Source organism: Triturus cristatus, chromosome 5_1, assembly GCF_964204655.1.
Source record: "Triturus cristatus chromosome 5_1, aTriCri1.1, whole genome shotgun sequence".
NCBI classification, from domain to species: Eukaryota; Metazoa; Chordata; class Amphibia; order Caudata; family Salamandridae; genus Triturus; species Triturus cristatus.
In genome coordinates, this window is record NC_140587.1 from 423,448,834 (window position 1) to 423,471,483 (window position 22,650).

A 22,650-nucleotide genomic window follows, 5' to 3' on the forward strand; every position below is an offset into this window, starting at 1 on the left:
ATCTTGCTCTTTTAAAATGCGAAACTTGTTCTCTCTTTTCTTAGATGAACAACGATTTAAGAAACAGCAACTGTGAAACTCCTTACAGGAATTGAACTATTGATAATGATCATGGCAAACATGCGCTTGGTTCGGTTGCCCTGTTCATTTGTTGTCTTGCTCACTTCTAGTGGCGAGTACGAAAGCTTTCCTGGCGTGTACAGTGCCTGGGAAATTCTCCCGTAGGCGCTGCGGAGAGTCCTGTAAGCAGGCACCACAACACGCCCCCTCCCTGCTCAGCTGCTCTCTGGGCGTCACGTGATTTCTCGGAAAAGGCGGCTGAGCCAGAGATTGAAACCTAAGCGACCAGCGTTAGCCTAAACAGCAACGCTGACGAGAGAAGAGGAACGGGGCGGAGCAGAGCCCAAGTGTTTATCGAGCCTGGGCAGTACGTGAGAAGCGGAGATACAAATTGACTGACTGGTCACTGTACGGAGAGCGGCTTCTGCAGGGACTCTGGACTCTGCAGAGTGCAGAGCCTAACTTACTACCCACAGGAGGAACTTCAAGAGGAAATTGTAAGCAGGATGGCTGCAGGCTTCGTCCGATCCACGAGGAAGCTCAAGCAATGGATGATTGAACAAGTGGACAGTGGGAAGTACCCTGGTCTGACCTGGGATGACCCGGACCATACCTGTTTCCGTATTCCCTGGAAGCACGGGGGCAAGAAGGACTTTCGCCATCATGAGGACGCTGCCATTTTCAAGGCCTGGGCAAAATACAAGAACAAATACAAAGATGGAGACAAGATGGAGGTTGCCACATGGAAGACGCGCTTGCGCTGCGCCCTCAACAAAAGCCCTGAGTTTGCTGAAGTGCAGGATCGCTCCCAGCTGGACATCTCTGAGCCATACAAGGTCTACCGCCTGGTGCCACCAGAAGAGCAGAGTGTAAAAGAGGCATCCAACAGCAGGAAGCGAAAGGTGAAGGAGGAAACCAGGGATGTGTCCTCTGAAGACGAGGTGAAGCCCAAGCGAACATCCATCCTCGTCTGCATGGAGGCAGAGGTGGAGTGTGTGCCCACAGTCAGCAACTCGCTGTACCCGGAGGACTCCGGCATCGGAAGCACCTCGAACAGTCCACAGGGTGGCTCCGGCAGCCCCCAGAGTGTTGCCGACAGTCCACAGAGAAGCGCTGACAGTCAGCAGGAGATCACCGTGAACTTGGTGGCAACTGAGGCTGCAGACACGACGCTTGTGCTGGAGGAAGGTATTTATGCCATGCGGGTGACCATCTTCTATGGGGTGCATCTGATGCTTCAAAAGGACATCCTGAGTGGGGACTGTAAGATTTCCTCAGCTCGGCCAGCATTGGTTGCTAGTGAGATGGAGCACATCTTCCTGCCACCAGCTACCACCGTTCCAGACCCGGATAGGCGACGATCCACTCAGGAACTGTTAACTTTCCTAGAGAAGGGGCTCATGCTAGCCAGCACTCCACAGGGCATCTTCGCCCAGCACTTTTGCCAGGGGCACGTATTTTGGACAGGCTCATGTTCGCCACAGTCTGGTATGAGCAACAAGCTGGAGAAAGGGGCACATGTCAAAGTCTTTGACACCAACCAATTCCTTAATGACCTCGATCTTTACCAGAGCTGTCGGGGTCCTCAGCCCAAGTACCAGGTGACTATATGCTTTGGTGAGGAAATATCCGAGTACGACCGGAAGGAAGACAAGCTGATCACTGTGCAGGTGGAGCAGATGTTGGCTGTGCAGCATCTGACACAGGAAGTCCCCAAGACCTTCCGCAACTCCATCACTCTCTTTTCGAACCCGGAGTCTGAAGAGCTTCTTTTCCAATCCACGGCTGAGCGTGTGCTCTTAAGCTTGTCGTGAACAGGGATAAGAAGAAACCAGTATATGCCGTCTAGAGATGGTGTATATATACTGTTAACCCTCACAGTTTTCTAGATGGTCCCGGCTAGGTAGTAAACTGTTTTAGACTCCTGTGTGTACCGACCCCTTTTCCTTAGTAGGCAGCAGTAGGGGCTTCTGTTTCACTCTTATCCCTCCTTCCCAAACCTTCTCCCCTATCTCTTTGTTGAAGTCTTTTGTATGTATGTAGATATGTATATTTTTGATATACCGATATGTGTAAATAACTAAAGAGAATTACACCTTTAGGATCTCGAAATGTGTGACAAGGAGAAAGAACAGAATCCATTGGTAGCACATTGTGACATATTTAAGTTGTTAAGGAACACTGACCACAACCCACCTCCCGCCCCCCACCCCTCCCTTCGCCTGAGGTAAGGTGTACCTGTAAGCACTGGTTCCCTGGAGAAAACCCATCACATTTGTATATTCAGTTAATCTGTTTATGCCTGTTTTGATCTTCCAATCACGCTATCTACTCGTGTGTGCTTCTAAGGCCCAAGATAGCATTTGAGGAATCTGTCCAAACAGAGTTTGTCTTCTCTTCTCCATCTTGGTCACAGTGGCTGGGGTAGAGTAAAGCATTTTTCTTTCTGTTTTGCCTCTCCTCAAAATCCATGCTGCAAATTGCACTTATTGTGCAGCTGGGGCCTGAATATTTTTTGCAATATTTCCATTTTTGGGAACACTTTCTAAGTGCTTTAGACCCCTGCGCAACAATGGTGGGTTGGCTGGTTCGATCAGTTATCTCTTAATCATTATATTACATTCACTACTCCTATAGACTGTAGTTGCTAGACTGAATGCTCCTGTTCACCATGTACACTATGCACTTTTCGATCTAATTTGTGAATATGGTTTTTACCTTTGCAAATAAAATCTTACAAAAGTGATAATTATCTGAAAAGAATACGAATTTGTTAAAGACTCAAATCAGTTAAAGATCTGAAGAGCAAAAGACAAATCACTTACACCAAAAGATAAATGTACCAATTTTTAAGATTTTAATTTTCTCTTACTACATATATTTTTTTTATTTCAACATTAAGAAAAAGAATCCCCTAAGACAGGGGTGGGTGGGCAGGATAATGTTAGCCTCCGTGTCTTTAATGAAATTCAGATTCTCTTGGCATCAAAACTGGTGCAACGTTATTTCATTACAGGACTGGAGGCTACCATTATGCATGTTGGTAGCCCCTCTAATACCACATCAGACATATGTTCAATTGGTTTACAATAATGTTTAGCAAATATATAAGTATTTGACCAATCAGCTGCTCGCATAATATCTTTCAGTCTCCCACCTTTCCAAAGGGCTTAACTAGCCATAGTACCTCTCATAGAATGAGCCTGACATTTCTGTAAATTGACACCAGCTTGTTGCATGGTACATTTCACTCATCTCGCAATAGTGGTTGTGGTAACCATTTAAAGGGCTTAACAAAAAAAAACACTAGTTGGTTAACTCCATTTGGTCGAAATTCATTCACTCTGGAATCAAATTCTCTCATGCAATCTGTTTCACACAGCTGCTTGCACGCATTGAATCGTGGATAACAAAAATAGAGTCAGACATAGTCTTGGTTCTCTTAGTAATATCAAAAGTAACTCCAAAGGGGTTATAGACCCTGTTAATTACTGCCAATGCCTTAACATCCTAAACTCTACGACTAGAGATTAGACACAAAAGGGAGGCTAGTTTCATAGTTAGTCTTTTTACATCTAAATATCTATTAACTGACCACCGGGGTTGCTTCTCGGGAGGGTGGGGATGAGGTGAAAGTGTCCCAATTGTCACAAAATCTCCGGCTGTCCAAGTGAGACTCCTACACACTCCACCCTACCTCACCCACCATGGCGTGAACGTGATGGCACAGCAAGGGAGGGGTCGAGGAAATGACCCTGCTTCTAGGTCAGGTGGCCACGGTGGCCCGGGTGAAGTGAAGGTGACTCAATAGCCAGAGCAATGCCCGCCCTGCAGTAAAACCTATTCTCAGACTCACTTCCTCCCCCTCCCACCATAGCCTCAGTGCAATGGCCAGGCAGGAGAGAAATGATGCAGAGGCCTTAAAAAACCAACCCAACAGGTCATCCTTAGGCACCAGCCCAATGCCCGACTACTCACCTTCCCAATCTGACGATACCATGGGGTAAGCACACACAGGGGTGACACCCCCCAGTGCTCTGACATCACAACTACTAGTGCAGGCCTGGCCAGGGTTAAATGCCACACCCTCTTGCACCCTTTGAAGATGCAATTCACAGTGTTGAGGTGGGAACAGCAGTCAGAGAGAGACCATCGTCCAATGGCATACAAATGCAGCGAACAGCAAAAATGATGGGTTCATAGAAACTGCCTAAAACGTACTTAAATAAAAATGTGATGTAATTAACTGGAGTCTGCTAGACAGAAAAAACGCATCTCCCGAGTATGTGGGTGTAGCCCAAAGCCAACGGGTGTAATCAACAAGTGGCACACAAAAATAGGGCATGTACCAAAAAGTGACAATGCTCACTAAGCAGAAGACACATCCTTTTGTTTCAAAGCTATTATGAAGTACAGCTATTAATATGACTGTGGCCAGCAAGTTCCTTCTCACTCTCCCCCCATCTTCTTATCAAGGCTTAGTCAGAACATGCGTTAGACGTTAAGGCCTGGTGGCTAGACACATTGGCTTTGCCTATGCTTGTTATTCTGGAGCAGCGTAATTTAAGCTCCACCCTTACACATCACAAATATGCAGTATATATGTGCGCTTAGCACTACATATTCTGTGTCCTAACGTTATTAATGTAAAAGGTTGTACTTGAACTCACTAGAAATTCATACATACACCGTGTGTCTTAACCTTATTAAATGAAATGTAGTTTTTAGAGATTTGATAGCCATCCTCACACTAATAAAATGTTACTTACTTTAGAAATGTGACTGATTTATGTAAACATGTGCACTGTTTTCACATTTGAATTTAGAATATAGTTTGCATTTACATTCATGTAATTCAAGTTGTCTTACCTTTACCTAAACTACAACATGAATTTGATTTTGAATATAATGTACTGACATTTTCATTTATTTGTAGTTGTGTGCATAAATGACACGCATATTAAATGTCCACCGTAATATGTTTAAGTTGACTCATGTAGGCCGGTATTTCTTTCTGCATAAAATAGTGCTTTTGCATTTCTGCTTGCATGTCATTTTCCTTGCAGGTGAATTCACATAGATTGTTGGTTTGGGAATAGATGTAACACTGTATTAGCAATAGAGAGCCTGAAAAGAAGACCTTGACAAAGAACATGGAGAGCCAGAGTTAACTGACAGTCTCTATTCAGTAAAGTTGCGAGGAGTTGCAGGTATCCAAGGACGATATCGTTCCCAGGTTTGGTCTAGGAGAATCCACAAATGTTGCAGCTCATAACATGAGAATAGAAAGGACAATGGAGCCCCTGATGGTGTAAACAGAGGGGTGTTACTCAGAAGTGTTGTGTGGAAATGACTGGTGTTCTCACGTTGTTGGCAACTATCCCTTTGGATTTTGAGATACTGACTTCTATGCTGTTCCCTTGAATTCTCTGCTGAGTGTTGCTTAGGCTAACACTTATTTCCTTGAAGTTAGAAGACTCTTGACTGAGCTTCTGAAATGCTGACACCTTCCCACATTTTTCTCTTTTTCTGCTTTTACTCTACTTTTTGAGATTCATTTAGGCATAATCACCTCATTTTTTTGGACTCTAAATTAGATTATTTTAGACTTTACTCATATCCAGGAGAGAGGATCAGAGACTCTTCTCTGAGCATCAAATTGTATTATTAATCTTCTGTATTGCTATAACTTAACGTCTTGTTTGCCTTCTGCAGATGGGCCTGAGCTTCTTTAGGAGGCTGTGTAATCATGTTGTTATCTTTACAGCATGGTTTCGAGATGTATTATTCACGTGGACCTGAAAGCTAACTCCATTCACCTCTCGGTCGACATAAAAAAAGACGCATCGGTTTATCAATGTTAAGAGGTTGGCCCAGCGCTTCATCACTCTTACCCACAAACGTTGCCCCTGTCCCACCGAACGAGGAAGAGGGGGGAGTTTAACCTCAAGCACAAGCCCCTTTGAAAACTTAATGTGCGAACAAGGGAGACTTGGTTGCACGTGGAACGCAATGTCAACCGTGCAGGGATGTTATTTTCATTATTTACTGTATGTCTGTCTCAGTTCCCTCGACCGGGGCCGAAAGACAACTATAGGCAGTGCTTTAAATGGAAAAAAAAAGTGCAGGTACTCATCAGATTGAGCTGGGGTGTGACAAGGGGGTGGGGCTAGAGGCGGGACTAAGGGAGGGGCTAATGAAAAACATTTAAAGGGCTCAATAATTTTTTGGGGGTACAAATGAAGACAAATTGCTTCAATCTGTACTCTATTGTTGGTGCCCTTGCATGTATTAAGTTGTACTAGTTGACTGTTGAAAGGTAACTATCATGTTTCCCTTTTTGTTAGAGGCACCTGTATATTAAACAAAACATTCAAAGTTGCGGAGACTTGTTATACTGAAAGACGAATGATCCTGTTCCTATAATATGGCATTGCATTAACAAGAACATTCCAGATTGCTTACAGATGTGAGGTTCTTTAACTCTAGAGTTATGAGATAGAGGAGGACCAAATTATGCCGCAGGGTTTGCATCAAGAAAAGATAACTATGCATTGAAGAAGACAATTACGCATGAAGAAAAGACAAATACAGCATAATGCTGCACAGTTTGTGGCAGTATTACTTCACTATTGAGTGATTTTTAAACTACAACATCAGGTTATTTTGCTGCTAATTTGGGACAATTCTGACTTTGCACTATCCTGTAATGCTGTATTTACGAACAGCCTTTGTGGCTGTCTGTAAAATGTAATAAACTGTTAAACTTATTCTGTTGATCTAGAACCTAATAATTGATTTGGCCTTTACTGGATCCATTGTATTTTTGTTGTCTGCCGAAGTACCTTTAACTTGTGGACACATTGCCTCATGAAATTGAGGTTAAAACTGTTTCTGAAACATCAATTCTGTAGCCAAGTTATTTAGGTACATTTTGGGGTGTTCACATTTGGGAGTTTCCCGTGCCCACACATTAAAGAATGTAATTAGGTAGGATGTCTGGCACATGGAAGTTTCAGACAAACAGGTGGTTGAGAAGTGTAAATGAGAGAAGGCATTCTATTTGGAGAAGAGTATCTGAGGGGAATAAAAGGATTGTTAACAGAATGTTGAAGGTTATCTGTGGTGGGAGTGGATGGTACAGGACAGGGATTGAAGTTGCCTGCATGGGGTGCAAAATATCTGACAGATGTGGCAGAGAACCTGAAAATGGAGTATACCCTTTGTTGAAGGACAAGAGAGTGAAGGGCAGAAGGCACATGAGAGAATATGTTTGATGAATACTGAGGGAAAGGGAGGAGAGTATTAAGGGATGGACCTAATAAAAAGCGCAAGAGTAAGGATAGAGTAGACAGTACCACTGATTTCCTCACTGATCTATATATCCTGATACTCTTGTGTAAGCTCTTGTGCCCTGCCTCTATGCCCCCTAAGTAACCTACCCATCTGCCCATGAGTGCCCCTTTCTCATTACTTTCTTTGTAACTCAACCTTCTGCAGTCCCTGACTCTGTACCCTCTGGTGGTCTTGGATCTGTTCCGCCTGCACCATCCAGTGCCACTGTCCATGTGTTTTCTTGTACCCTCTGAAATCTCTCCTCTGAACCGTTACTGCACTGCATCTCAGCCCTCTACTTCTTCGCCCTCAGTGCACCGAATCACTACCCTCTGGTAAATCCCCATATCTACCCTCTGTAAGGATATAGATTTTACATTTAAAAACATTTGTCAATGTCTTTAAGCTTCAAAACTGGGGTGAAGGGAGCAATGGGGCGAAGAAGAAAGAAAAGAGTTGGAAGTAGGAGCAGACAGTGCAGCATTAAGCTTGTGACCTGTGCCCCTGAACCAAAAAAAGGCCAGTTACAAATCAGGATGACAGTAGTAATGCCACAAACTCAAACACCCAATAGGAACAGGAAGGGAAATTATGGATAAACGGTCAACATACAGAGTATTCCTGACGTATAAGAAGAGAGCAACTCCCAGTACAATTCCACAACAGGCAATTAATTACAAGAAAAAAAGAATACATGCTAAAATACAACTCTGATCCACATAGGGTGTAAGGAAGCAGTCAGCTGTCATGCTAGTGATCCTGGGAAAAGCAAGTTATCTGGGATCTCACAACAGAGCAATAATATTTCACACTTTTAGATACTGTGCCACTTAGCAAAACCTAGTCCAAAATTCTGAGGGACTAGTGAAGGGATGGAGTAACATATGAGTGTGGTGTCAATGTAGATGATGGTGGACAGCAGACCTGCCGTAGCCACTGTTTCGGATATGGGAAGCACCCTGTACCCACGTGTTTGATGCTCTAAGCTTCCCTTAGGTCTGCTCGTTCTCTTCAAGCCCAAAGCTTGGCTTCCTCCCGTGGGTGCGGGGGGTTCCATGGTGCTCCCACCCTCACTGTGTGGCTCACTTTTTTCATGCATACCAGATACAGCCAGCTGTTGTGTGAACTGATGATGACCAGTCTGGTGCACCTCATAGTGCGGTGGACCCCTACAGATTTCTAAGCTGCTGTAGTGGAAATTGCCACACTTGCCCCTGCTACAACCACCAGGCCACCACCATATGTGGGGAGGGGCAGACGTTTGGTACTTCTCATTCATATCTCTGTACTATTCACAACCTCACACTCCTGGATGCCTCCACAGCATAGTAGCAGGAAAGACATGCCTGCGTTTCCCTGGCTAACTATGATCCTTCCTTCTTTTGACTTCTCTGCCCGCGCCCTCCTTCCAGTGCGGGGAAATGTGTCATGGCCTGTAGTGGTGTCGGTGTTTCCTAGGCTCCCTGCCTGGCCTGAGGGTCTAGACCTCTGGCCACATCTGAAATGACAGCTACATTCTAGGGACAATATTTATAGTAGTGTACCCACTTTGCCAATTCACAAATTTTACATGTATGGAAATCCAGTGTTCATATTATGTGTTTGTCGGAACACAGTAGTGGCACTCTGTGGGTGCAGAACTCCAAGTTGGAGTGCTGGGTGTGCAACCAGAAGAAGGCAGTCAATGAAGGAGAAACCGCACCTAAAATAGATGATTTTACTTTAATTTGTTGAAAACTGCAGTTATTGTCCCGGGAAAGTTACTTGAATTTGCATCAATTTGCTTTAAAAGGAGGTGTAAGGCTGGCTGTATGTGTCACTCCCCCAACGCAGACAGTCTTTGCAGAAAAAAAAACGAATTTCCCGGTTTGTGATTATTGTATAACATTCACCGTTTGAGGGGTCTAGTCATTTCTGCATCTGTGGCAGGTCACTGGATATGGGCTGGCCCTAGTATGGCAGACCATCGATGGAGAACAGCAAGAATGAAAAAACAGAAAGAAAACATTCTTCATCTCCACATCCACGATCTGGAACAACATTTATAAAAAATACTTCAACCCTCATGCAAATCTGAAAGAAAGTGAAAATGCATTTCCAAAAGGACGACTATCTCCGTACTTAAGATAAATGCACTGGTCATATGCCCATTATTGAAACATAACCCAGGGATTTTTTTGGGCACAGCTTCTTTCTGGACTGTATGGAAGTAGCTGCAGTGAAAGTCAACACAGTAGCACTTATTAATTAAAACATGTAATCCAGCAAAGGACGCGAGGCATCCAGCCACCTGCTCGCCTCCCCGCCCTGCCAAAGCTGCAGCATCCCGCAACGAGTGGAGGCCTGGAAGGCAGGGCACCGTGGTAAAGCACTGCATCCTCCCCTGCAGTGCACATGGACACATTCATTTTTAAGGCTCGAGGAGATTGGGGCTGCTCACAGGCCACTCACCAGAGGCGCAACTAGTGTCAAATTTCGGGGGAGGCTAAGAAAAAATGTCGGGGGGGGGGGGGGGCTGATTCTTCAAACAAAAGGCAGAGTGGTGCTGCAGGTGCCCTAAGCAGGGGTGAAAACCATCAAAGCCTCATTAACAAGCAAAAGGTCTTTTAAAGACCTGTAAAGTACTCGGGGGCGACTGTGTGGGTGCCCGGGAAGATGTCTCATCCCAAGCAGCCAAACACGAGGGGGGTGGGGTGGTTAGGAGGGGCTGAAGCCCTTTGAGTCCAATGGGCTTGCCATTCACCTACGGAGTGGCAGAAAGTTCCTTGTCGATGGGTCCTCAATCGGACTGGCACTGATGGGAAATCCTGCTTGTTGATGGAATTTTATGGCTGTTTCCCTTTCTGCTGTGCTAGAAACGAGAAAGGGGAAAGCCGAAGGGCTTCACTTTCTTCCCGCTGCACAGCTACCTGGCGTGTGAAGTCACACCCGTTGCTCTGCCGTTGCGTGTCCCTGCCCCCCCCCCCCTGTGAAATTACTTTTATGTGAGCATGCGCCAGCAGTGTAGAAAGCGATGCATGCTCGCATATTTGTGACCTAAAATGCCGCATTGACACAGTGAGTACCGGTACTCTCCTTGGTAACGCAGAAGTGCCGGTACTCTTTAGGGTAAAAAAAAGAAGTACCGGTGAGTACCGGCCCATTTAAAGCACTGAGTAAAGATGCAGAACTGATACCCTCTTTGCACGGTGCACCAAGGTTCCAGCAGAAAAACAGAAAAGGGACATCACCGCTACACTCCCACAATGCTCCGCTCGTTATTTCGCTTCCTGCTTTTCTCCCAGCCACAGAGAAACAAGCCAGCCCCTTTACATCGGAAGCGGCGAGTGTTGACTTGATTGGTTTAACCACCAATCGCCGAGGGAGTGTGACAGGAAGGCACCAATCACATACCCGAGAAGTGAGGAGGGGCGGGTAGAACAGGGCTGTGTGTTTGGTGGTGCGGCGAGGTGTCAGGCAGGGCTGAAACTAAAGCAGCATGAAAGTTGTGTAGAGTTACACCTGATCTGCAGCCACAGAGAAGTGACCGACGCTGCGAACACCAGCAGCATGGATCACCCAGCGCCCAAGAGGTAAGGGTTGAGCCTTGTGGACTCCGGCTGCCTCACTTTGACCAGCGCATAAGACTGAAGATGATGGAGATCATGGTATTTGTGTCCAGACACTGGGTATCACTGGGCCTAGCAGCCCAGGGCAGAACCCCTAGGACGCCTTTCCTGCGTGATAACATGCTTCCCCCTGTTTACTCCGGCTTTGTATGGTTATTTAGAGAGGAGCCCTTAGTCTCTTTTATGTTGCGTCCGTGTGATTTTAAGTACAGTCTCCAGTGCTTAGTACGCGCTCTGAAAAGAGCACGAGTATTGTTTTAGTTTGTATAGTGGGCAGCGCGTATAGGTTTGCATGTCTTCGAGCTAAAGCATCATCGCTCACGTACGTGATGGACGCAGCCCATGCGAGGGATTCGTGGTTATCATCTAACGTGCAGTGCGTTTATTACGTAGTGTATTTTTATACTCTTAGATGGCATCCATCTCAGGAATATTTGATATAAGTTTAGGCATTACAGCGATATTATGGGCAGTTAAATATATTTTTAAAATGATTACGTGACAGTGTTTTTATATGCACCTGATATTTGGGGACTTTTATTTTAATTAGGTTAAATGGTTTTTATGTCCAGTTTCTTTGTAGCATTTCTGTTTCCTTGGGGTTTGTAGATAAGAAATAAATAGATGTATCTAGTGCTTATCGGTTAACTTCTGAATGGCGGTGCCTGAATGATGTTAAGTGTGTAATAGCTGGTAGCATGTTGAACTTTAAATCGATGCCATTGTATAGAGCAAAAGTGACTTGAAACGAATTTGTCCTGGTGCATTATACTGATGCACCGCATCTAAAAAGTTGGTAAAAGACACGCTTTGCCCATTGTATGTGTATGAAGCTTAGGTTCATGGGGCCAGATCCATGCCAGCGCCTTGGTGCATCCTCTGAAAGTGTAATTTATTTCAATTTAGCTTAATTGTATGAAAAGTTATTAAACGTGGATATCTGGAAAATCTAGCGCTGAAACTTATCAGACACTCACCCCTGGTCACAGATCTGGGTTGACTCCATCATCGTTCTTTAGCTCACTTCGCCACCTCAGTTCAGTCCCAGCTATATGCAGATCAGTCTTGACCCTTTGCCTCATGGAAACAGTCCAGCCCGAACTGCCAAGCTGGGTCTTCCTTGAACCGGAAACAGGCATCGAGGGACTGGTTTCGGGGTAACACCCCTCATCAGCCGGGCTAGCTTGAACCTAGTGGCAAAGTGAGCAAGGGACCCACGCCTAGGCATACCCTGCCAACTTAGGGTGAACAAAGCAAACATAAGGAGATGATAGACAGAGCATTGAAACTTATCAGACACTCGCCCCGAGTCACAGATCTGGGTTGAATCCATCATCGTTCTTTATCTCACTTTGTCACCTCAGTTCAGACCCAACAATATGCAAATCAATCTTAACCCTGTGCCTCATTGGAATAGTCCAGCCCAAACTTCCAAGCCAGGTCTTCCCTGAACCGGAAACAAGCATCCTGGGACCGGTTTCGGTGTACCACCCCTCATCAGCCAGGCTAGCTTGAATCCAGTGGCAAAGTGAGCAAGGGACCCGCGTCTGGGCATACCCTGCCAACTTAGGGCGAACAAAGCAAACACAAAGACATGATGGATGGAGCGCTGACCCAGACGTGTGTCCCGGGCTCACTGTGACAATGGATTCAAGCTAGCCTGGCTGATGAGGGTTGATGCCCTGAAACCAGTCCCAGGATGCTTGTTTCCGGTCTAGAGAGGTCCTGGCTTGGCAGTTCGGTCTGGACTGTTCCTATGAGGCACAGGGTCAAGGCTGATTTGCATATGACTGGGTCTGAACTAGGGTGGCATGCTGAGCAAAAGAACAATGGATTTAACCCAGATCTATTGACTGGGGGTGAATGTTTGATTTGCTCTTCATTCCGTCCATCATTTGTGTGTCTTTTGCTATAGTGTTGCCGTGTGCAGGAATGTGCTGTAATTCAAGATCACACTGACACTGTGTTAGAGGGTGAACTGAATAAATGACACCTTTGTACTGCTCCCTTTTTATTAGCAGTACCTGGTGGCATGTATGTGGGAGGGATGCATTCAGGGATAAGTGACAGCTCATTGTGAGATTGAGTTGTCCATGGAAGCGTCCTCACGACATAGCATTGCTCCCCTAGGAACCACGTTGAATACCCTTGCCGTATTTGGTCATGGAATCACTGTTCTATACATGTTATGTTATGTTATATGACTTTTATATAGCGCAAATCACCTTCAAGTCTCTAAGCGCTTCTAGAGAAGAGTGAGCAAGTCACTGGGGCAGAAATAGAATAGCAGCGGCGGTGGCAGAAGATTACATTTTTAAACGCTTCCTAAAGATGAGCAGAGCCGGTTCCCTGCGTAGGTACTCCAGCAGCTCATTCCAGATCTGCGGGAGAAAAACAGTGAACGCTCTACCCCCTTTGGATTTAGAGATGTACCTTGGGGGAGCTAACCTGCAAGCCTCAGAAGATCGCAGAGTCTGGCCAGGAACATATTTCTCCAAGCGATCTTTTATATACTTGGGTGCCTGACTGTAGATTGCCTTGTGGGCAATACATAGACCCTTGAACTGGGCTCTCTGTTTGACAGGGAGCCAATGTAGTTTATGTAACAGAGAGGTAGTGCGTGTCTTTCTAGGAAGTCTAAAAATAAGCCTGGCCGCATCGTTCTGCACCACCTGCAATCTCCCAATAAGCTTCTGGGGGAGGCCAATGTAAAGGGCATTCCTGTAATCCAGCCTGGAGATGACAGTGGCGGAGACAATTGACTGTAGTGAAGATGTTGACAAAAGAGGAGCTAGTTTCCGTAGCTGCCTGAGTAAGCCATTACAGGTTCCCACTACCGTGGTGACCTGGCAAGACATAGATAGTTCAGAGTAAAGTTTCAGCCCCAGGCTTTTTACAACCGGGACTGGTACTGGGACTATACCTAGTTCCGGAGGCCAGAAGAGATCACACCAGGGGCTATTACTTGTTGGAATGACGAGCAAGTCGGTCTTATCCGGATTTATTTTCAACGAATTGGCCGTCATCCAGTTCACAGTGAACCTGAGCAACTTTTTGGCCGACTCCTGGGCATGGTAGGAGTTGTTAAGCCGGATAAGAAGTTGAGTATCATCGGCGTAATTAAAGACCTGACAGTCCATGTGAGTCCAGAGTCTCCACAAGGGGTTGCAGATGGATATTAAAAAGAAGTGGAGATAGTGCAGAGCCCTGGGGTACCCCACAGACCAGGGACCCCAGATCCGATATCTGCTCACCCAGCTGAACTCTCTGAGTACGATCAGACAGAAATTACTTTAGCCATTGGTATGCTTGCCCGCTGATACCCAGATTGGTTAGACGGTTCAGCAGTATGTTATGGCTGACAGTATCGAATGCCGCTGACAGATCTAGTAAAAACAGGGCACTTGGCTGTTTGTCGTCAGCCATAACTCTGAGCTCGTCCACAACAGCCAACATCACTAGCTCTGTACTATGATGAGCTCTGAAACCTGCCTGTCTAGCTTGGAGTAGCTGGTGGTCCTCCAAATACTTCGAAAGTATCTTTAATACTTGCTGTTCCAACATCTTGGCTAGAAAGGGGAGCTGAGAGAAGGGTCTATAGTTCTTTAGAGTCTGGGTATCCGCACCAGGTTTTTTCAACCGGGGGGTGACCCTGACTTCTTTGAAATTTGTCGGTAGGTAGCCCATATCCAAATAATTATTTAGTAGTTCCAGGATCTGCTTCTCCAGCCCTGGCAGGGCCATTTGAAAGATCCTTGGAGGGCAAGGGTCTACCCGAGAGCCTGATTTGGTGTGATTTGCTAATGATGCTAAGGTGACTGAGTCAATTTTAGGGAAATTAGAAAGCTGACTGCTGAGGCAGGGAGAGGGGTAGGTCTGATGGAGGGAGCTGGGATCGGTGGGGGTTCTAGCAATTTCCGAGATGATGTCCTTAACTTTCTGAAGGAAGAAATCCTGGAAGGCATCACAGTCAAAGATGCGATTGTGGATTTTTTCTCGGCTTTTTGACTCAACACTTTCAGAATAGCAAGAGTCTCTTTCTGTTTGTTCTCTGCCAGAACAATCCTTCCCTCATAATACTCCGCTTTCCTTGCTAAGATGGCTGATTTGTAGACGGAAAGAAGGGCTTTATAGGCATTTAGCTCTGCTGGCTCATACCTTTTTCGCCACCGCCTTTCAGCTTGGCGGAGATGTTTTTTCTTTTTCCCCTCAGTGGTTCATTGAACCGTGGGGCCCCCTTTCCATTATCTCTGACTTTTTCTTTCCGTTCTGGTGCCACTATATCTATAGCTTGCTGTAAGGCTTCGCTTTCCTTGTCCAAGTTGACTATTTTCATCCTAGGGGGCGGAATGGAGTGCAGAGTAGCTATTAAGTGATCTGCCTCAATATTTTTCCAAATTCTTACATTTCTCCATAAGGGTGGGGGTTTTGATAATTGGCTATCGCTCGGGACCCAGCATCTAAGCAGCGAGTGATCAGACCAAGCACAGGTGCTAATATCTGTTATCTCTGCCTAAGGCTGCGAGGTCCAGATAAGGTCAAGGTCAAGAGTGTGGCCCTTTACATGGGTAGGACTGTTGACCAATTACTGAAGGTCCATTGAGAGCATGGCGGTCTCAAATAGGTCGCTGCTGACTCTCTCTGTGTCTTGTCCCAATGGTAGTTAAAGTCCCCCACTACTAGAAGACGTTTATATCTGGAACATAAATCAGTAATGACTTAAATTCAAGTAAATATTCATTTCGCAGACAGTTAGTAAAATCAGTATCTTATCGCCTCCAACATGCCCATGTATGGAAATGTCATGGTATGTGCAATCACTTACCTTTGTAACTATATTATCTCAAATGGCTGCTCAGGAGAAGTCATACAAAGGCAACTAGAGGCTTTGTTTCGATCATTGAGACTTTCTGCTAGTTGTTTATTAAGCATCCACAAGTTGAATCACCTCTTGTTTGCTCGATACTCCCTCATGTGTATTAGGGGTATGCTATTCCAGTCAGACTAAACCTAATTGACAAATATGAAATGTATTAATGTAAAATAGGAAAATATTCTTGCATTCTAATGTTCAATATTGACAGCAAATCTGTCATATAAATATAAGAATTTATTTTTGTGTGGGTAAATGGGGTGCCGACATTATGTTCTTCTGTACATCTATTTTAATTGTTCATTCTTATTAAATGCAGCCTATAGTTCTTTGGTAACAAAAACGTCCAACTAACCTCATTACCAGTAAATACCTCCTGTAAATACAGGTGCATCACGTATGTATTCATATACAGCAGAAGAGTAGCAGGGAAGCGAGGAATGATGATCTTTTCTCATAACAGTGTTGACTGTGTTTTTTCAGGACCTTAAACTAAGTCATGGGTGCTCATTTTGTCTACATTCAGAGCATAAAAGGTTGTGTTGATTGTGCAGTGTTTAGAAGCTACAATAACCCTGAAGAAATACAAACCCTAAAGCTAGCACATTTATCAACTGCAACTTTTTTAAATGAGTGGCTGTTGATACTGATACATCTGTGCCTGTTTTTCTTTTTTTGGGCCTTATTAATGGATATTGTGGGCACTTTCTCAGGAGCCCTAGTACAGACAGGGGTTATTGGGTGAGATTTGTATTAATCAGAGTTATTTTCCATTAGTGCCTTGGGCGGATCCTTAATATTGGACCCACAACCGAGCACCAAGCACACCACTTAAGCAATTGATCCTCAAGGTAGTGAGCTCGAACAGTCCGGAGCTTTCTCTGGGAGGTGGTATGGGGAAACTCATAGGTTCTCTACTTAAATCACAAACAATGTAATACTATTCATCGGGTTTCATAAATGCATCAGGTATTTATAATCGCCCTGCAGTGATTATAGCTGGAAATAGCATCGGCTACTACTGTTGGACATCCTCATAAAAATGTTTTATGTGACCCATTCTCTAATTAGTTGCAGAGTCCCCAGGTAGTATATTCAGGATTTAGAAATTCATGGGAGGGCCACTGTTTTGGTCTTGAGCCTGTGTTTACTGTCTCCTTGTAATACAGGCTTCGAGACCCCTAGACCAGGTTTCCTTAGTGTGCACAGAACCTTTGGTTGTAAGTTTATAGCACAAGGCATCTCTGCGCTGTTTGGGTGACCTAGCTGGTCTATACTCCCGGCGGGGTGTGCACCGCATGGTCCCAAGAGCACAGCAACCAGGCATCTTGTGCTGGATGCATCAGCTGATGTGCAGTCAATGGCTACTGCTCAAATCTTCAGATGAACAGAGGCAGTGTCAGCACCAGTCACAGAGGTGACTGAGTCATGATGATCGCACCTCACCAATCTTGGGACTTGGGATTTTTCCATGGGTGCCAAACAACTAGACCCCAAGAGTACTTAAATAGGGGTGGCGCTTTCTGTGTTGCTGCAGCTCTTCACTGGTATTTCGGTTTGTTTTTGGGTAGACTGTGGATGGCAGTCTGGCTTCACTTAGAGACTCGTAGCTTTTTGGCACTCAGCTGATTTCAAGGAACTTGGGGAACACTAGAGTTCCTGATTATCTGCCAACCATGGATGATGCCACTTCGGGGAATCTTGTGCCTCTGCCTAGTGGACCTGGACAGGTCCTCTTCTTGGTGCACAGCAGATGTTTTTGTCTTGACCTGCCTCAATTGCTTTACAGCCACTCTCCTTCTAAGCAGGTGCTATTCAATGCGAGAACACGCCCTTAAGTCTCTCCTGAGCAGCCGGTGGTCAGCTCTTCCTTGAAGAAGAATCCAGACAGTCCATCCTGGAAGTTGTGGTCAAAGTTCCCAGGTTTCGGGTCCTGAACCTGGGAAGGGTGGTTAGCGATTAATACCCCAACTGTTGAGCATATAGGATTTCTCTTTGCCACTGGTGTAGGGACCCTGGATGCCCAGTAACTAAATGTTTGCACACTGACTAAAAGCCTCTGCCCCAGCATTATACTAAATTGGTAGACAGGCGCTTTGTATTCCAGTAGATCTGTTCTTAGACCGATTCAGGGCAATTCTGTCCTTTTGGATATTTTACTCAGTATGGTTATGTTGGGGCCTCTGTCATAGATGTGAACAGAGAGTTGAGGAGGAGCTGGAAATCTTCAGGCGGGAGAAACCCAAAACAAGGGCACAAAGGTAAGGGAGGCTGACCCGCTTAACTACCTGTTAACCTGTGGATAAAGCCCTTCCAGAGAACAATGAATCGGGAAAGAGCAGGGGAAATTCTCCAGGTTCAAAGGGGCCTCTTTCTCATCTCTTTTAACACTTCTTCGTTTGAACGACAGCCTTCCTGGAATGTCTTGGTGCCTGCAATTTACACCTGCTGTCAGAACCCTACATGCAACACTCTATTTTAGATGTCACTCGAATGTAGCAAATAGCAAATAGATCTCAGTATGTCTGTGTCGTACACACATCCTGTACACGCGCTAAACTGTGTATATAAAAGCCATATCCATGTCCCTCTGGCTGGACAAAGGACTCTCTAGCTGGGGACTGGCAAAACCCCTTAAAGGAATGTCTTGCCGCTATAAATGGTATTGCTGCCATCAGCGGCATTCCTCTGTTGCCTGGTGTGCTGATGGTAGCCATATTCGGTAAAGAAGGTGACAACACAGCCACTGTCTGTATCTTAAATCCATGTCGCAAAAGTACCCACAGGGCACATGCAATATTTCATTGTGCGTGCTGAGGCAGGTGTGACAAAGCTATAGCTGGCAATGGTGAATTCGAGACAGGGGCACATGCTCCCCGGAGCCATGCAGGAAAGCTGCAATAGTAGTAGTGTACTGCTCTTTACAGACATTGCTGCCTTAAGCCATTCTGAGATGTGATTGTACCCATTTGGAGAGTATTTGAATACTAATTTTTCCAGACCAATATTTGTGGACACACACAAACAAAATCTTGGCAGCTATTTCGAGCATTAGGTGCTTACTTTTGAATTGTGTGTTTTGCGCTTTTCTTTGCCAAGCGTGCTTTTCTAACTGAATGCCTCTTTGCTACAGATTTTAACTCCTTTTTAGTAGAATACAATTAAAGATATTTTAAAGCAATTATTGTTGCCCAGACTGAGTGATGTCTAAGGCAAGCTTTATCTCTTGCCTGAAAACCGAAACACATATTTATTATCCATTTGGAAATATGGATAATTATAAAACATGCATTTTTGCATGAGGAAACTCAACTTTTAGACATCTAGGAAAAGCCCTCTGGCGATCACCAGATGGGCCAGGCTGGATTAAAGACCTGTCCTTTGCTGATTCACGACAACCAGACTATAGGTGCTCCTGTGACCAGATTCTTAAAACCAAAAATCGTACATGCTTTAGAAATAGAAGTAGGACTATAGTTTGGCAGCATCTATGAGCACTTTTGCCCGTGTCTATACACCACCAAGCTCCAAAGAGGTTGAATATATTTTTCTTTGAAACCTAACAGTGAATTGCCTGTGAGGGTTTTTGCGTTAGTCCCGCAAGGAAGCTCAATATTGTTGTCCAGTCTAAATTTGCATATTTCGGCAGATTTACAGGGCTGATGCTTGAACCAGGAACTAAGGAGTTCTGGTGAGCAGTTGTTGCAATCTGCCTGTTGGATGTGGGCTCCCATTCTACCAATGTCATATCTAGACTGCCTGTCGCAAAACAAAAACCTTTTGAAATGTGATGCTTTCCACGAGCGTTTCACAAGCTCCATTCCACTGTCTCTCCATGGTGGGTGAGAGAATGTATTGACTGTGCATTTAGAAAAGACCTTTGTGTTTTTTGTCATAAGAGTATCAAATTGAAGTGTGAGTAAGGCCAGAATAAAGTGTAGTGGTCATAGTCACACATGCCTGTTTCAAAATAAGGATAATTATTTGTTTGGAAAAAACTGTTAGGACACAAGAACAAAAATCTAAAAACTTTAACTGTCCGTGCAAATCTGGGACATTTGCTTGCCTTATTTTCAATGTTCCCTTTCCTCTTTCTTAGCACCTCTAATTGTAAAGATATGTTCCTAAAGTTACTTTTAGCAGGTTAACTTCCCTGTTGCAGCTCCGGTTACCTTGTAAACAGATGCTGGTCCATTGCAGCCTCCTTTTCACACCTCATGTTCACAGTTTGCAAGGCCACTAAAGGACATCCAGCCATGCCATGTCAAGTCCACTTAGTCCACTCCTGGAGCCATTTGAGAAGTTGATCATTTATCAGCCTCCTACAGTTACTTATTATCCGAAGACATTTCTGTGTTCTAGTTTAAAAACAGCTCTAAAAATGATACCATCCCTTTCACCTGTATTTAAGTGTTGCAGAGTTAAACATTATTTCTCTCTCACATACCTACTTTGTCTCTACCAGTGGCTTTAGTTTTTTTTATCAGTCACTAAGGAAGGCCTATGTTACGTGAAATTATACACACCTTCTTTACTCAGCCACCGCAAAATTACATATACCATTGTGTAAGAATAAAGCCAAAAATAAAAGACCTGAACATACAGTTTATAATCCGTGTGTAGTTACTTTAAATACCATGTTCTTGAATCACTACACTATTTAATCTTTCTCATACAATACAGATGTTTGTCGAATATATAATCTTAAAGCAACGATTAACATTCCTTCTTAGTTCATTTTTCTGCATTACGCTCACCAGGGAAGCTTCCTTTTATGACGAATTCCTGACTTTAAGATAAACATTCAGTTACACAGACGATGGGCGTTCAAAAGATGTAAACAACGTAGTAGTACTTGCTGTGCTGTTTTTCAAATGATCTGCCCATAATGTGTACACCCGCATATTGTGTAGTATATTAGCCCACTTACCCGCCGCCACTGATTTTAAGTGGCACACCCCCCTTCTCCAATAGCCTGCATTAGGCTGGGCAACAGTCTGGGCGGATCTGGATTTGAAAGTGAATTTAAGTATGGTTGTCTAAATAATGATCATTGTTTTTAAAGTAGTGTATTCTTGGACATTTATGTGATAATGTTTTGCTTGAAGGTAGTGGTCATATCTTTATCAACACAAATTAATTTCCATATTTACTCAAAAGGGTTTTCAATTCTGCTTGTAGTGGGCCACCACCAACTCACCGTTTACAAACAATAACACTAGATAAACTTCTCAGTAACAAAGATCACAAGTACAGAAATTTGTTGTAGCCTGATTACACCTTGCTCGTGATGGGGAATGCATTTCCTTATCGATACTGTTTGTTTCTTATTCAGCCCAAATCAACATAGCGTATAAAATTACAGGTATAGCTGTCACTACATTCGGATAATGCCCTGATGCCACATGATGTCTTTGTCCGGGAACATGGGGTGCTGAACACATTGTTTCTCCTGATGCAAACATTTCTCGCTACATACGCACCACTTGGGCTCCAGAGGGTATAGAACCATTAACACACGCACTACTCACTATGCAATATATGATGGGAAACGGTAGCATTTGATTATACCGAGGGATTCGCACTGTGGCAGCAGTGTCACTCCAGCCCCTCCGTGTCAAATGGAACATGGACGTGGGCCGTGCACTCTCCCATAAAGAATGGGACACTCTGTTGGAATATCCAAGGAAAGTATCCAGGAACCCTAAGTTTAAATTTATACAGCTCATGATTATCCATAGGGCCTATTTGACTCCACACAGGCTGAATTCCATGTTTCCAGACATAGTGGATAGTTGTCCACGCTGTCACTCATCGGAAGCGGAGTTAATACATATGCTGTGGGGTTGTCCAAGATTAAGACACTATTGGTCATCGGTATATAAGGTAATGAATGATGTCGCCCCGGTGCGGAATAATGACTCACTGGAATACTGTCTATTGGGGCTGGGCCCAAGAGGAAAGAAGGGAAACCCTATTATTACATTTGCTAATCTGGCCTTAATCCTAGCTAAGCGGAACATTACCATGAGGTGGAAGATCGCTAAACCGCCATCAGTACTAGAATGCCACAACAAAATGATTAGGTGGGGTAGGGCAGAGGGTGCTGAACTAAAAAGGGAAGAACACAGGGGATTGTGTAAAAGACCCATTTCCATGGAATGGAATGCGATGTTGGTAGAATTTATAGCAGTAGATGTGCAAGCATATTGATGGATTTATTACACACTCACTCGAGCCTCTCACCAAAGTGCTATGCCAAATATGGGATGATGTACGTTTTTAATATACCGTGATAATTATTGTTCATACAAGGTGACATGGGATTTACATAAAAGTATTATTTTGATGTGGGTCATTGGGATGTGGAGGATTCTAGCTGAGTCTGTAGGGGGAGGAGGAGTGGGTATAGTTGTTAGTTTTAGTTTCTCTTTGTAGAAGAGACCAGGTTAACAAGGATTGTTATTATTGTCAGATATATAACATTACATGTTCAGTTGAGAAGAGAACATATTGACAATGACGGAGAGTGGGTGCTGTGATGTGGATACCATTGCTTGTCAATGCCAATTGATATTGTTGAATATGTGGGGCAGTATATTTTTTTCTATGCTTGCACTTACGTTCCCTATGGGATTTCCTATGCTGTCATGTAAGCAATACCAGCCACTGTTTCCTGGATTTTTGTTATGTAAAATCAATAAAATATATTAAAAAAGAAATAGCTGTCACTACATATTGCCTTAAAAAACAGATTTTAGCAAGAGGATACTA

General features: G+C 44.4%; 2 protein-coding genes across 3 annotated transcripts in view; both read left to right on the forward strand.

Annotated features, from left to right (window-relative positions):
• The first annotated feature begins 352 nt into the window (after positions 1-352).
• Positions 353-6,843, forward strand: LOC146830981 (interferon regulatory factor 9-like). Its single transcript, XM_085605190.1, has one exon. It carries the CDS (start codon positions 567-569, stop codon positions 1,872-1,874), a length of 1,308 nt encoding a protein of 435 aa, XP_085461316.1. The 5' UTR covers positions 353-566; the 3' UTR covers positions 1,875-6,843.
• Positions 6,844-10,737: 3,894 nt separating this feature from the next.
• The window catches only part of STK3 (serine/threonine kinase 3), a 1,017,041-nt gene continuing 1,005,128 nt past the window's right edge, over positions 10,738-22,650 (forward strand). The window contains exon 1 of one of the 2 annotated variants that reach the window (XM_085605192.1): positions 10,738-10,967. In XM_085605192.1, the coding sequence (XP_085461318.1) occupies positions 10,945-10,967 (23 nt within the window). In that variant the 5' untranslated portion in view covers positions 10,738-10,944. The remainder of the gene's footprint in view (positions 10,968-22,650) is intronic. The other variant, XM_085605191.1, reaches the window with a different exon arrangement.

Excerpts from the sequence above, each read along its gene's own strand:
- LOC146830981 (XM_085605190.1), top strand. The coding sequence starts at position 567 with ATGGCTGCAGGCTTCGTCCGATCCACGAGGAAGCTCAAGCAATGGATG.